Source organism: Protomyctophum parallelum, assembly GCF_964188405.1.
Source record: "Protomyctophum parallelum genome assembly, chromosome: 20".
Classification (NCBI taxonomy): Eukaryota; Metazoa; Chordata; class Actinopteri; order Myctophiformes; family Myctophidae; genus Protomyctophum; species Protomyctophum parallelum.
Genome location: NC_139718.1, coordinates 14498880 through 14512468, shown reverse-complemented (window position 1 = coordinate 14512468; position 13589 = coordinate 14498880). Strand labels below are relative to the sequence as shown.

The window sequence follows — 13589 nt, the reverse complement described above, 5'->3', positions numbered from 1 at the left end:
TTCTCAAGTATCTTAGTTTGTTCCACTTATGTCCTGAATTATAATATAGTCTAATATTTGATTCTTGACTACAATTATCCCGGATAGAAGGGGGGTTTTCGGTGAAAATGGCATAGGCCTATCTACAAGCTCACAAGTTAACGGTTAACGTGTTTGGGTTGTGAACTTGTGACACATTGTGAGCTGCTATTTTTCAACCAATGTCCACCCAGAATAGGGACGCTAGGGTTGAAGTGCTTAATGTCTTTCTTCAGAGTGCAGCGGTTGTGTGCTGGCAGTGATGCTCCTCTCGCACAGCTCCACATCATTGTCCAGTCTACTGAAGCTGGTGGTGTATTCATCGGTGAGCAGCTCTGACAGCAGGGCCTCCGAGAGAGACACGAGGCTCTGATGATGACCCTCTGTGTCTCTGTCAGACTCAGGAGGACCCCATGGCGTCATGTCCAACGTCTCCTCAGTGCGTGTCAACATGCTCTCATCTAGCAGGGTGTGTAACTGGTCCTCTGGGAGTGTCGGCGGTGACATGGACTGCAAGGAGACAACGCGAGGAGAGTTGTTATTGCTATGCTGAGGGGCCCAAAATGGAGGGCAGTGGTGTCTGTCGATGCTGATGAGGCTGAGCGAAATTACGGTAACACATTGTGCAACCATGATGATGAGGAGGAGAAGGAACCAATAGTGTGGGGGGAAATAAAAAAATAACCTTTTTAGAGAGGGGTGGACTTCAATTGAATTTTGATTGAGGCCCTAAGACATGCTCTTTATTAGTTAACAAGTGTATTGCTAGTTTTGGGTTGTTGCTCAACCTGTCTTCTCATCATGGAAAGAACATTACATTCTCTACTATTTGCAATATAAATCCTGACCCCCCCCCCCCCCCCTCCCTGAAGGACTTGGCTACCTGCTGCCCTTTTTGCACATTTAATCTTTTAGTATTTATATTCTTACATTGTCTAAAGGCCATTTAGTGTTACTTAATTTTCAAAGTTATGTATATAATTTGAATGTGTCTGTATTGTACTATGTTAGCCCTGATGAAGACCGTATAGGTCGAAACATGTCGGTTCAATAAAGTTTTCCTCCTTTTAACATCAAGTGTGCCCGGAAACCTTGGTTGTCTCATTGCCTCTGCCTTGTCTGTACTATGACTGCACTTTTGGGTTGGGTTCTTGTTGGCTATATGTTGTTTGCATTAACACGGACAGTGGAAGGTGTCACACCCTACAGACACTAAAGAATGTGACATGACATGTCCGTGAGTGCTGGTATTCTCTCCTTAAAGAATTTCTTGTAAAGGAAAAAAGAAAAGGGAGGAAATACAGTCCACAGGCAGACCTATAGAGGACTTTTAGACCTCAAAAATAGCAGATCTACATTACTATTACAGCACCAGACACATGCTGGAGTTGGTGATGTTAAGACTATAGGGTACATAGTACATACCTGACACATACTGGAGTTGGTGTAGCATCTTGGTACATGAAGGAAGCCTTCAGCAGAGCGGAGGAGCTGGAGTGTGGAGTCGATGTGGATCAGCTGCTCCATGCTGGATGGTTCTGGGGTGTAACCCTGGCCTGGTGGGACACACACAGCCCACACATCATCCTGATGGGGGCGAAATTATTAATATTTATATATTTTTGTCCATTTCCTGAAAAGTATCCGACAGCAAGGTAGTCTGTAGCAGAGCCATAGAGTAAGACAGAGTTTCGCAAACTCCGTTCACTTCATGGGGCCAGTCCAATGGCGGCTCTTCTACATAGACTTCTATTGAGAATGGGGAGAACCGGAAGTTTACGGAATGCATTGGAGTCTATGGGCTTGCGCTAATACATAAACAACGTGACCGGGCTGTTTTCTGCCCCCTCAATATCGCAACTCTTCTATAAAATGGCTCTGGGCTGTAGTAGCAGATTATGTACCCGATCAGAGAGAAACACTGATGTGGGCGCTGGCTACCTAGTACGTACTGTAGCCTACAACAACTGCCTAACAAGCATTCAGCAAGAGATCAACATTTTGTTCATTGTTTTTGAACCAGTTGTTACAAAGCTCTCTCAGCACACTGTGTCGAACTTCATGCTTATAGAGAAAAGATTTAATCCCAAGATCCCAAGATTTTGCACTCTAAATAATCTATAAACAGGACAAAATATGAATAATTTCATGGATAAATATATACAAATATATTCTTGCACGGACATTAAACCAGGCCTGTTTACAGGTGATATATGGCCATTATATGGAAAGGCTACAAAAAGTGATATTAGGGCCCTATTTTCGCACGGCATGTGCATAACTTTGAGGTCCTGGGCTTGGCTAAACTTTCGCTCACTCGAGCCATTGAGTTATAATTGCTTCAAAACGCCACTGAGCAACTTCTATTGAAATGAGTAGCTCCAGTTCGGTCTCTATCCTTTTATTACTCTATGTGACAGACTGGTGGACGGATGGGAAATGCAGGTTTTTATAGTAAATGCAACCTACATTCGCAATAACAGTCTGGGTCTATCAGTAGGTATTCACTACTGGATGTTGATACTCTCCAAGTATGCAGAGAAATGCCACAGTTGCTTCTTCTTCACTGTGTTGACGTAAGGCTCTCATTCCATCATTAGGAAAGAGTGGGAAGCAGTACAGTGAGGTAATCTTTGTCTGACGCTTGACGCTTACATGCTTCTGCACATTCACAGAAAGAGGGAGCCAAATCTGTCTTAATTTGTGACCACAAGTGATGCCAGGATGCATTGATTGATTGATTGATTGAAAAACAGTTTGTAGAAGTTCAACGAAAGTACAGGTCAATAAATCTGATAAAAACATTTGATAAAACCAGAACAAACCCTCAGAGTTCCCTGAAAGGGTTCTAAATGGTCCCCTATGTGACTTACAATGACTTACACTGCTAGTTAGTTACTGTGGAAAGTGATGTTACAGCAACAGCATTACTTGTGTTTTGATTGATTGAATACTAAAATGTAAACAGCACGTGGTACAGTAAGACTTTTGCCATGTTTTACTATTTTGAAAAACATTTTAAAATAGTTTGAATAGTCAACCTACAAGCTCACAACGTGCTGTCGATGCAGATCGGCTAGTTGAACTACTAGTTTCTTTTTTTAATAGTAAAACATAGGCTAATAAGTTTAGGGATAAGGGGTATAAGGCTCGCACAAGACAGGGCCCTATAAGTCTAAAAGCATAACACAAAAAATTTAAAGTCGTGGGGACTAAGTGTTTCCATTGGGGTCCTCAGTAGGTGGGCACCACTGCACCTTTTCCAGCATGTGATGGATGGTCTCCATCATGTCCTCATTACCGTACCTTGCTGTCTGCTCCCACGGTGCTGTCCTTTTCCTCATTCTCCTCCTCGTCCTCCTCAGTTTCTCGGAGGAGCTCGGTCAGACGTTGCATCTCCGTCTGGCTCATCGTCAACGCGTGGCTCCCAGCGCCACTGGCCAGCTATTGCATTTCAACGTCGCCGTTAAAGAGAGAAAAGTCAAGCAATCATGTCATATGAAACTATGTCGCGCAATGATGTACTGTACCGCACCGAGAGCGGTAGCCCTGTAAACATGACTCTCGTATTCATACGAGAGTCATGACGCAACTTCACCCTGGTTTTTGCAGACGCTACATTTACAAATAATTAAAATATATAAACATTCGCATTTCAAATATAAAGTACTCACAAAGTGTCCCACGGGTGTTAGTTAGTAGCAGCGCCAGCGATTAGAATTTCTGCATCCCGCGTTGTTTAATAAAAAGCATTTTTATCCGAGGTGTTATTTTGCCATTGGCTTTCAACTACGCGCCCCTATCGGTCGGGAGGAGGGTGGCACTCGGTGTGTTCGATATAGGTACGCTGACCGCCCTGCCAATACAGACTAATAGGCGAGTGCGCTCCCGGTGTGCAACTGTGGATTTCCCAAACGAACCCCGTTTGAAAAAAGTAGCCGGAGAGCTCGGACAAAAATGCTTTTGATTAAAGAACGCGTGACGCAGCAATTCTAATCGCTCGCGCTGCTACTAACTAACACCCGTGGGACACTTTGTGAGTACTTTATATTTGAAATCTGAATGTTTATATATACGGAAATCTTGTAAATGCAGCGACTGCAAAAAACAGGGCAAAGTTACTGCATGACTGTCATGATAATTATCATGGCAGTCATGTTCCAGGGCTACGAGAGCGGCAGAGAATGGCAGACCTACAGACAAAGCATGAACAACATTTTGGGGCCTGTTCAAGTTGCACAGCCCTATAATGTGTCCTGTGTACTGCGTTACTGCGTACATACAACCAATGTGAGCCAGAGCCTTTGAAGGAGAGTTGCGCCATTGAGGGAGCAGGAAACAGCGCTCGAGCGCTGTTCATGCAGCCCTGGAGTGTGACAAGCTGGAGTTTGAAATATATTGTTTTCAATGAGGGCGGCGCAAATAACAGAAATTCTGTGCAACATGCCAACTGTTTTAAAGTATTGTGCAGTGACAGCTAAAGTCTCTGTAATGTTTATGTTGTACTATTACTAAAAAAAACTATCTCAAATAAAGGGATTTAAGATCAATAAAGCTGGGCTGTTGCTTGAATCCATGCCAACTTCCGGTCCAGGACTTTGTCTCATGTGTGTGTGTGTGTGTGTGTGTGTGTGTGTGTGTACTTTTTGACTTTTTTCATCAGGATCAGGACTCGTACCCCCAACACGCTGTTTACCAGTCTACGTAGCCCAGACGGCTACTTAAATTGCCATATAGTTTTAGTCATCATACATGTAGCTTCATTTTTGTTTAGTTTGTATTTATTTTTCGTCAGTGAAAAAAGGTAAGTCGACAAACATATGTTTTGTCTTTGTCGAAATGAACACTTTGACATACCTGGATGTTCTTCTTGACAAAGTCTTGTTGTGTCTTCTTGCTGCTGGGAGCTCCACAGTAGCCGTCTTCACACGGATCTGGCTCCTTCTCCTCCTGGCCCAAGCCAGAAGACCTCGCCATCTTCATCCCACCTGGTTCCCTGTCACCTGTTGGAGAAAGGGATACAGGTATTGTGGGTACCTCGACGTTAAATTAGTATTTTTTCTTCTTTCCCAAATATATGAAAATAAAGAATAAATGTATTCTTTGGAAAATGGTTGGAAATAAAGTAAGGTATTTACATGCATGGCACATATCATATATCAGATTGTGTAGCAATGTGTGTAGCATTTGTAGAAATATCGGGCCTTAAATGTAATTTAAAAAGAAAATGTGTTGTGGGGGCAACTGCTGGCCTAGCGGTCCAGGCGCATACCACATATTATAGGCTCTAGCATGACAGCGTGTCTCATGATCGAGTCCCGTTCATGACGACCTTTGCTGCAAGTCTCTCCCCATCTCTCTCTACGTCTTCACTAGAAACTATCAATACATTATCAGCAGAAAAGCCAAAAACACACACGCACGCACGCACGCACTCATAATATCGGATTTTGGAGATCACTCACCATTTGCCCTTGGAATCAGAGATATTGGATTAAGATAATTATCCCTTCACTAAGTCCCTCCCCAACCCATCCTTGTCCAATAGGCACGTTAGCAGCGAAGAAAGCTTGACCTGCATAGTAACCGTTGCTAAACTATTTGGATTGGCATTGGACAATCTCTTTTTGGGGTGGGATTTAGTGAAGGGCTAATTGAGACATTCTCCGATATTTTGAGTATTCACATTGACCCCGATCCTGTACTAATTATTCTATCCAATTGTATGTTGACGAGAAGACAACTTCTCTCATATGGTCTACTCTGATTACAGCAAAAACAAATGACACTTTTGTGTGAATAAAATGTTATTTTGTCCAATATGTATAGTACTACTGTATGTAGACTAGTAATAATACAATATAACTGGGGGTGGTTGTATTTGGTCTCCATGCTCTTCTATTGAGACCTTGATCCTGTGTCTAGGTTGGACAAAACCTTGACACGATCCTGTTTATGGTTTAAAATTAAGGTCAAAATAAGATTTCTCCCCAGAGAAAGCAGGCAGGCTCTATTTGCATAGTGGTCATTTCAGCACTTGAGCACAGGAGACCGTGGTTCAAATCCAGGATAGAATAGGAAAGCTTTAAATTAAAACAATAACTTACATTGCTCCTGGTGTCTGCTGTCCAGGTCATATTCATTTTCAGGGACTTGCGTTCCAAAGACAGGCTCAAAGTCACCTTCCTCTTTGGGACCTTGAGAATGATAATGGGTACAAAGGTCTCCATGAGTGAATGTTGTTTTATTGCCAAGTTAAACATATTAACTGCAACTGTATTAGAATGTTGTTTCATGGTATAGGGTTTAAACATACCACTAACTGTAGCCAGGGACAAAAACAGCCTTGTGTTCTCTGCTTCAGTGGCACATTCAGAAGAATGTTCACATTTATTCTGTTGCAGAGACATTAAGAAATGTATTATCACACAATGGATAGGACAACGGTGTTGCATGCCACCATCACAGGGACAGAAATATAAAATACTTTTATTTTTTTCCCCTTCCCAATTCAGTCCTTATTCCAATTCATCATCATCACCTTTATTTATACTCGGAATACAGTTGAGGGCAAGCCCTCATTTTCAATGTAGCCGAGGTTACAATACACAAAATACAGTAAAAAAACAATACATCAAACAACATAAATCAGGATAAATTACAAAGGAACTTTATACAGAACAACCATCAGTAAAATAGATCAGAAGCAGGAGCAATCGTGGTGAAAAATGTTCTGGAGCATTCCTTTGAACTGACCTAAGGATGGCAGGGAGCTCAGTTTGAAAGAGTTTTGGAGTTCATTCCACGAAGTTGGGCCATTGACAGAAAAAGCTGTCTTGCCCAACTCTGTCTGGGCCTGAGGAACCTTGAGCCTTAAGAAATCACTAGAGCGGGTCTGATAGGTGCTATTGTTCAGTTCCATCATGGAACAAATATAGTCAGGGAGCATCCCAGCAATGGCTTTATATAAAAATAGGTGCCAATGCTTATCTCGCCTCAGTCAGCCCTGACATAAAGTGCACAGTGGTGGGTACCATAACTATCACAAGTAGAGTGGTAGACAAGGCAGAGTGGTAGACAGTGTCTAGCCTCTTTAAAAGTGAAGGAGCAGCAGACCTATAAATAATGTCCCCGTAGTCCAGGACCGAGAGGAAAGTGGACTCAATAATAGCTTTTTTTTTACTGGAATTTGGAAAACAGAATTTATTGCTATACAGAAAACCTAGTTTTTGTCTTAGTTTGGAGACAAGATCAATATGAAATTTAAAAGAAAGTTTATTAATTCCTCCTCCTCAGTCCCCATACATTTCTGTGTTCTCACTGTTGTTGTATCCTACACCTGTCAGTGAGGACCACCCTCCGGAATAACGTACTGTAGATACTCAAAGCCAGATGCGTTCCAAATCCTTCACTCCATGGTGGTGGGCAAACCACCACCTTGCCACCCGAGCACCGGAAATGTAAAATAGACTTAAACATCCAAAATCTTTTCACTCTCACAACGCAGTGGCTATTTTCAGCAAATATATTTTGTGTTGTAGAGTGAAAACAGAACCCTGGGAATCCGGTTCTGATTCCCAGGGTTCTGATAATATTCTCTGACTAATATAGGGTCAGATAAAAGAGCATTGATCAAACGCATCATAAACATACAGTATGACCTGGGTCATTGGTTCTTAATCATTTTTTGGGGGGGACCCCCCCAAATTAATTTTAAAGAATAATCTGGGGACCCACCCTGGGGGTCCTGACCCACAGTTTGAGAACCACTGACCTAGGTATGTTTTATTTTTATTTAGAAATTTCACTAGAGGATAATCCTCTTGAGATGCAGCATCTATAGCTCGTTTTCGAAGGGGGTCCTCAGATGAAATATGTGCATACCAGCAGCTCCAGCCATAGTTTCTCTTTAAGATCCCGCCCTTGGGCCTTGACTTCTTTTTCTTTGTGGACCTTTGCAGCCAGAATGTCATCGAGCCTTTGCATTTCTTCATAGGCTTTCTGGAGTTCTGACTCATTGTCTTCATCGGCAACATCTGCATGCAACTGTCCTGGTAGTACAAACATAGTAGTTAGACAGATAGGCTACTGTATTTATACAGTACTTACCGCCAAATGAGTGCATTTAAAATATAACAATTATCTCTGATTTATATTGCACTTTTTTAAGTACCCAAAGTTGCTTTACATAAAAGAAAAGGAAGGAACCAACTTCATTGTCTCTCCAGCACTTGAATAACATGTTCTCCCATTTCTGTATAATCACTTACAATTACATGTTTATCCTGTATGAGATCTCCCTCCTGAATGGATGCAATTGGCATCCTCCTAAAATAACTGAGCTTGTAGATCAACTATTTTGCCTCTTTTTTATATTATTTTATTTATTTATTTTAGGTATGAAAAAGTTTTAAAATCCTTCCTTAAATGACCCACAGGTTGAGAGCTAATGTTTTATAGTATGTTTGGTGCAGATTCAACTCAGTCCTCTGGTCTGTATGTACATCTTACCTGCAGTGTTCTCTTGAGAACTGCCTTGGTCCTGCATGGTGGGAATGCACAGTGGATAATGGTCATCATAAAGCAACATTATTTTTGAGGGGCGCTAGCCCCTCCTATACACAGGTTTAATGTTTGTCTTTAGTTCAATGTTTGTTTTGTAAACGCCATTGACAATGAAGGGAAAATGTACGACATAAAGTAACTCATTACGTCATATTGTCTATTTAATGTTTGTGTTGGCACCGTTTGTTTTACATCACCATTACATCACCTAATCAACATGAGTTTAATATTATTAGCTCACTTCACATGGGTGTGATTTTTATTTTGAATACATTATTAACAGTTTACAAAAAGGCACGGTGGCACTACAAAAGAACCTACAAAAGCCTACAAAAGAACGGATAACCCAGATAAGCCCTCAGGGCTTGCTTATATTAAGGTCCTATGTGTATTCAATTCATCCAGACATTTAAAGACAAAATAAAACATAATATACAGTAATATGTATGATGTATGTATGTATGTATGTATGATATATAAATCATCATATATACCAGTAGTAATAAAATAAAAATCACACCTGTGTGAAGCGAGGGGCGCTCTTATCATACATCGTCACATTCCGGCCAGTCACTTTTGGCGTCCTGACTTTTATGTCCTCAATTTTGAGGGTATGCCCAGCTTTCGGGGTTTGTGTGAACACAAACACTGGCTTGTGTTGGGCTGATCACCCAAGTAAATTGTTATATTTTTTGTCAGTTGAGAGAAAGTGTCAAATTACAATTACAACTAAATCATAATAACACTCAACAAGCATAATCCTCAGACCTCCTCCTCAGCTCTGATCAAGGTTGGGCACCCCAATCAAACTACTATTGTGACACTGCATTCCTTTAAAACCTGACATAGCCTTCATGAATCACTCATCATGTACTTAATTATCTGTTTTGAATCTCAGGTATATGTTTCCATTGTCATCTGTATAGTTTTCTCAACAACATAGAGTACAGTACCACAACCACACCTTAATTGACACCACAACTATTTAAGCCACATGACCGACTAACCCTAACCCACAGGCATGGCCCTTCTCAGCTTCAATTATGTTTTTCATACCAATTGTTGCATAGAAGCATCATGGTTTTGTTATGCGTACACACTAATGGTACTGTGCCAAGATAACTCACAAATCAAAACAAACACATGCACACGCAGTCAAGTTGTCTACCGATGTTAACCATCTCAAACCCTCACCCTAACATAACCTCCCACGGGACAGCACACCTAAACCGAACCTAAGAGTCTGTTTAATTATTGAATTATTTCGTTTTATGAAGGTTTACATTTTATACTGTGAATTGATTGCACTAGCAAAGTGTAACATGCAGTGAGGACGGAACGTTTGTATACCCCATGGGTTCTCTGGGGTCCTAATATAAGGAGCGCAGCTTCCGGTTCCCCATAGTTACATTCTGGAAAGAAAAGCAACACATCAAATATTTTCATTGCTCTATCCCTGTTTATTCAGGTTCAGTTGTTGAGGAACTCAGCAGCCCTGAGACCCGTATAACAGCATGTCATGTCAGCTGTCACTCAGCTGTCACTCAACTCAATGGACGATTTGGGCTGTAAAACAATCTGCCCATTTTGACCTATTTTGTTTTTCTTACAAATATTTGATGCTGCTGCTTTAGATTCTAACAGCATATAAACACAGCAGAGGCCCTTCCAGGGACCCCTGGGTGTCACAGGCACACAGTTTCATTCGACTATGAATGGGCCTTTTGCGCCATGACACAGTACGTGCCCTCTTGTCCGAGAGTATATAAATGCACATATACTCGCCATGCGAAAACTTTATATGCCTTATATGCTCCAAGGGCTAACTGAGCTGACAGTCCTGGTCCACCTAAATGCTCCGGGGTATGCCCTATGCCCTATACCAGGGTTAACTCACATAAGTTACCCGAACCTAAAAGTCTATGTACGTGACCTGCCTCGTCTAGAGGCGACACCCAGGACTACGTGAGGCATAGCAAGCTCTGCCACGTCCAGGTTATAGAATCTTGCAAAAAGTTGACAGAGATGACCAACTTGCAACCGTACACACATGACACATCCTGTATCGAAACACCCTTGAATAGTGCCCAGGATGCTGCCATAACCTGCTCCACGCAGGGTATGGCAGTGGTCTTTTGTCAGGTGTGTGCTGTGAACAACATTACCAAATTTAACCAGACATGTAGGGCTGAGGGAACATAGGCATGATCAAATCATCGCTATGGGGTACACATGCACACACACAAAGCTGGCAAGTGCCAAGTGACAATGTACTTAAGGACTTTTAATACCTAATGAAGCTGAAGAAGAAGAAGAAGAAGAAGAAGAAATAAATTGAAAAAAGACCATTAATTTATACTGCATCAAAAGTAACCAAAAAACTATATAAAAACTGGTCAAACATTGGCCAAATTACCAAGCTCACAACGCCTGGCCTCCAAGTGCTTATATCAGGAGGTGGGGGTCCCCAGTTCAAAAAGGATTATTTGGTGGGGTCACTGAAAAGGTTGAGAGCCAGACAGCCAGTGCCATAACCCTTACCTGCAGGCTATCAGGAGCCGCGTCGGTCAGAGAGATGAGTGACAATGACACACTGGACACACGGCTGCATGTTCGCTCACTACTACTAGACGCAGGTCGAGAAATATTCTCCAAGCTGCCTTTAGTAATTTCCATGTTGTTGTCCGTTTTATCAGCTCACAAGTATAATTAACCACCTTTACCAATACTGCAGTATAGGCGTATTACGGAATCTGTGAGAAAGAACAAATTGGTAACAAAACCAAGTTATTTGCCAACAAATATACCCAAGTTCTACTAAGGGACGCAAACGCGAAACTCTCCCGGATTGTAACTATGACATTTACACTGGTTCCTATGGTGACGGAACGAGCTCGAGGCTGCTGCGTTCAAGACAACTCGGAATTAGTTTGTTCAAAACATGGTTCAAATGGCTTTCACGTTTCACATCATAGGTGATTTTCTTTTTTCGTGCGCACATCATTGTTTTCTAGTATTCTGTGAGTTTTGATTTATTTATTGAATACTAAATACTAGTAGTGGTAAGATTATGCAATGATGCTAAAAGGATTAGGCCTACACAAAAAGGGAGTTCAAGAGAAATATAATTTGGACCAAAGACAAAACACAGGCTTATTTAAAGGTATATTCAGTGATTTCACTTAATTCAAATATCACTTATTTTTTTGTTTTGTTGTGATAATCCTCTCTACTATAGAGTGTGCTGACCATATAAGGAGTTCCTCCCTGTCCAGTCCCCAGTTAACCCCTGGGGGTCAAAAAACCGTAGGTTTCGTTTTTGGCTCTCTATCCTGATTGGATGAAAGGCTTAGGTCCCAGCCAAAAACGAAACCTAAGGTTTTTTGAGTGAAATCACTGAATATACCTTTAATAATTACAGATCCAATTGTGATTGGATTGTGATAGCCTAAACAAACACATCTATAACAAGTCCAATCAAAAAGGTCTTTCATGCACGCATGCACACACACACACACACACACACACACACACACACACACACACACACACACACACACACACACACTCAAAGAAACGTTGAATATGTATGTGTATGGTTCCAAAACACCCCAGAGAATTACCTGCAGGAAAGTGAAGGCTCAAGAACAATCAAAGCATTGATCATTGATGTCCATTTATTGGAAACGCCCAAGTTGAGCTCTTCTATGATTAAAGCGCCAAACGGAAAGATAAGGAGGGACTAAGGAATAAGGAATGCCCATAGCAGATGTACCCATATAGGGATGGATGCAGTGGAATTAGGAGTCCTAATTGTCGGAGACCAATATTGGAAAATGGTCACAGGAAAAATGGAGAGACTGAATGAAGGACTATAGTTGCACTGGAAAGTGTATTTGGATGGCTGGTGCATGCAAGGAGAAGTCACCACGCTAAATATCATAACTGAAGTTGTGGACATTGATCATTGAAGTGATGCACATCAGCGTCGGAGAGGAACAGGCACTGTCAGATCAGTTACGCAACTTTTGGGACCAAGCCGTGCATATCAGGGATATCCCAAGCCGTGCATATCCACGCCACGCCTATTCCAAATATATCCTATTCTCACATGTGTGCCTCTTTATGTAATATTTGCCAATTTGGTATTACCATATTAAACCGTTATTAAGTCCTCAAATTGTCACTTTATGTGCAGATATAGGTTACATTACACAGAGGATGGTAACTTTCGTTGTAGTCATCTGGCAGGAAATCAAAAGACGGAATCAGTACTATGAATGGCAGAATTCTTATTCCGCCTTGTGGTTTCCTGCCTGATGACTACAAAACAAGACTACAACATAATGTAAATTACCATCCGCTCCAGACCGGTTCACACTGCGATTTTGGAATACAGACCAGGCTTTCCTCTGAGGTGGAAAGCCTGGTGACACGAGGTTACCAAAGTCAGGACGGTCAGGACCCAAAGTAGCCGCATAGACTGCTATTTTCACTACTTCTTTTAAAAATATATTTTCTAATTCATGGAATTTCTTATAAAAAAATACAAAATAATAAAATGATTTTATTTGCGAGGGTTTTTTTTTAATCAAAATGTAAGAAACAAAATGTACTCAATTTACTCGCATCCCATAACAATGAACCCGGTCCGCGAGTCCGCGACCCAAACGTGGGTCCCGACCCCCAATTTGGGAACCACTGCTAATAGTCCATCATCCAACCTCGGACAGTTTCTGAGTTGCAGTGAACGCAGCACCAGCTGATAGTGAATGAACGCTCTACTACGGCTCCGTCTTTTGAGCTAATTTAGAACTTCCTGTCTGAGAGCTAGCTAATTTAAGACATCCGGTTGCCTTCAGAATAAAATAAGGTTATTTAATTAATAATTATTACATTACATTATTAGTATTATTATTACATTACAGTTATTGTAAAGACACACATTATGTTTCTGTGTAAAAATAAGTAATTAAATAACATCAAAAAGTTATCTAAATGGATAA

General features: G+C 41.3%; 1 protein-coding gene across 1 annotated transcript; it reads right to left on the bottom strand.

Annotated features, from left to right (window-relative positions):
• Positions 1 to 237: 237 nt before the first annotated feature.
• On the bottom strand, positions 238 to 11259 carry fsip1 (fibrous sheath interacting protein 1; the record flags this gene model as incomplete). Its single annotated transcript, XM_083791609.1, has 9 exons — positions 238 to 528; positions 1444 to 1605; positions 3325 to 3462; positions 4876 to 5021; positions 6126 to 6215; positions 6335 to 6413; positions 7903 to 8069; positions 8530 to 8560; positions 11125 to 11259. The coding sequence occupies 9 exons, from the start codon at positions 11257 to 11259 to the stop codon at positions 238 to 240; spliced, it is 1239 nt and encodes a 412-aa protein (XP_083647735.1).
• Between the last annotated feature and the right edge of the window lie 2330 nt (positions 11260 to 13589).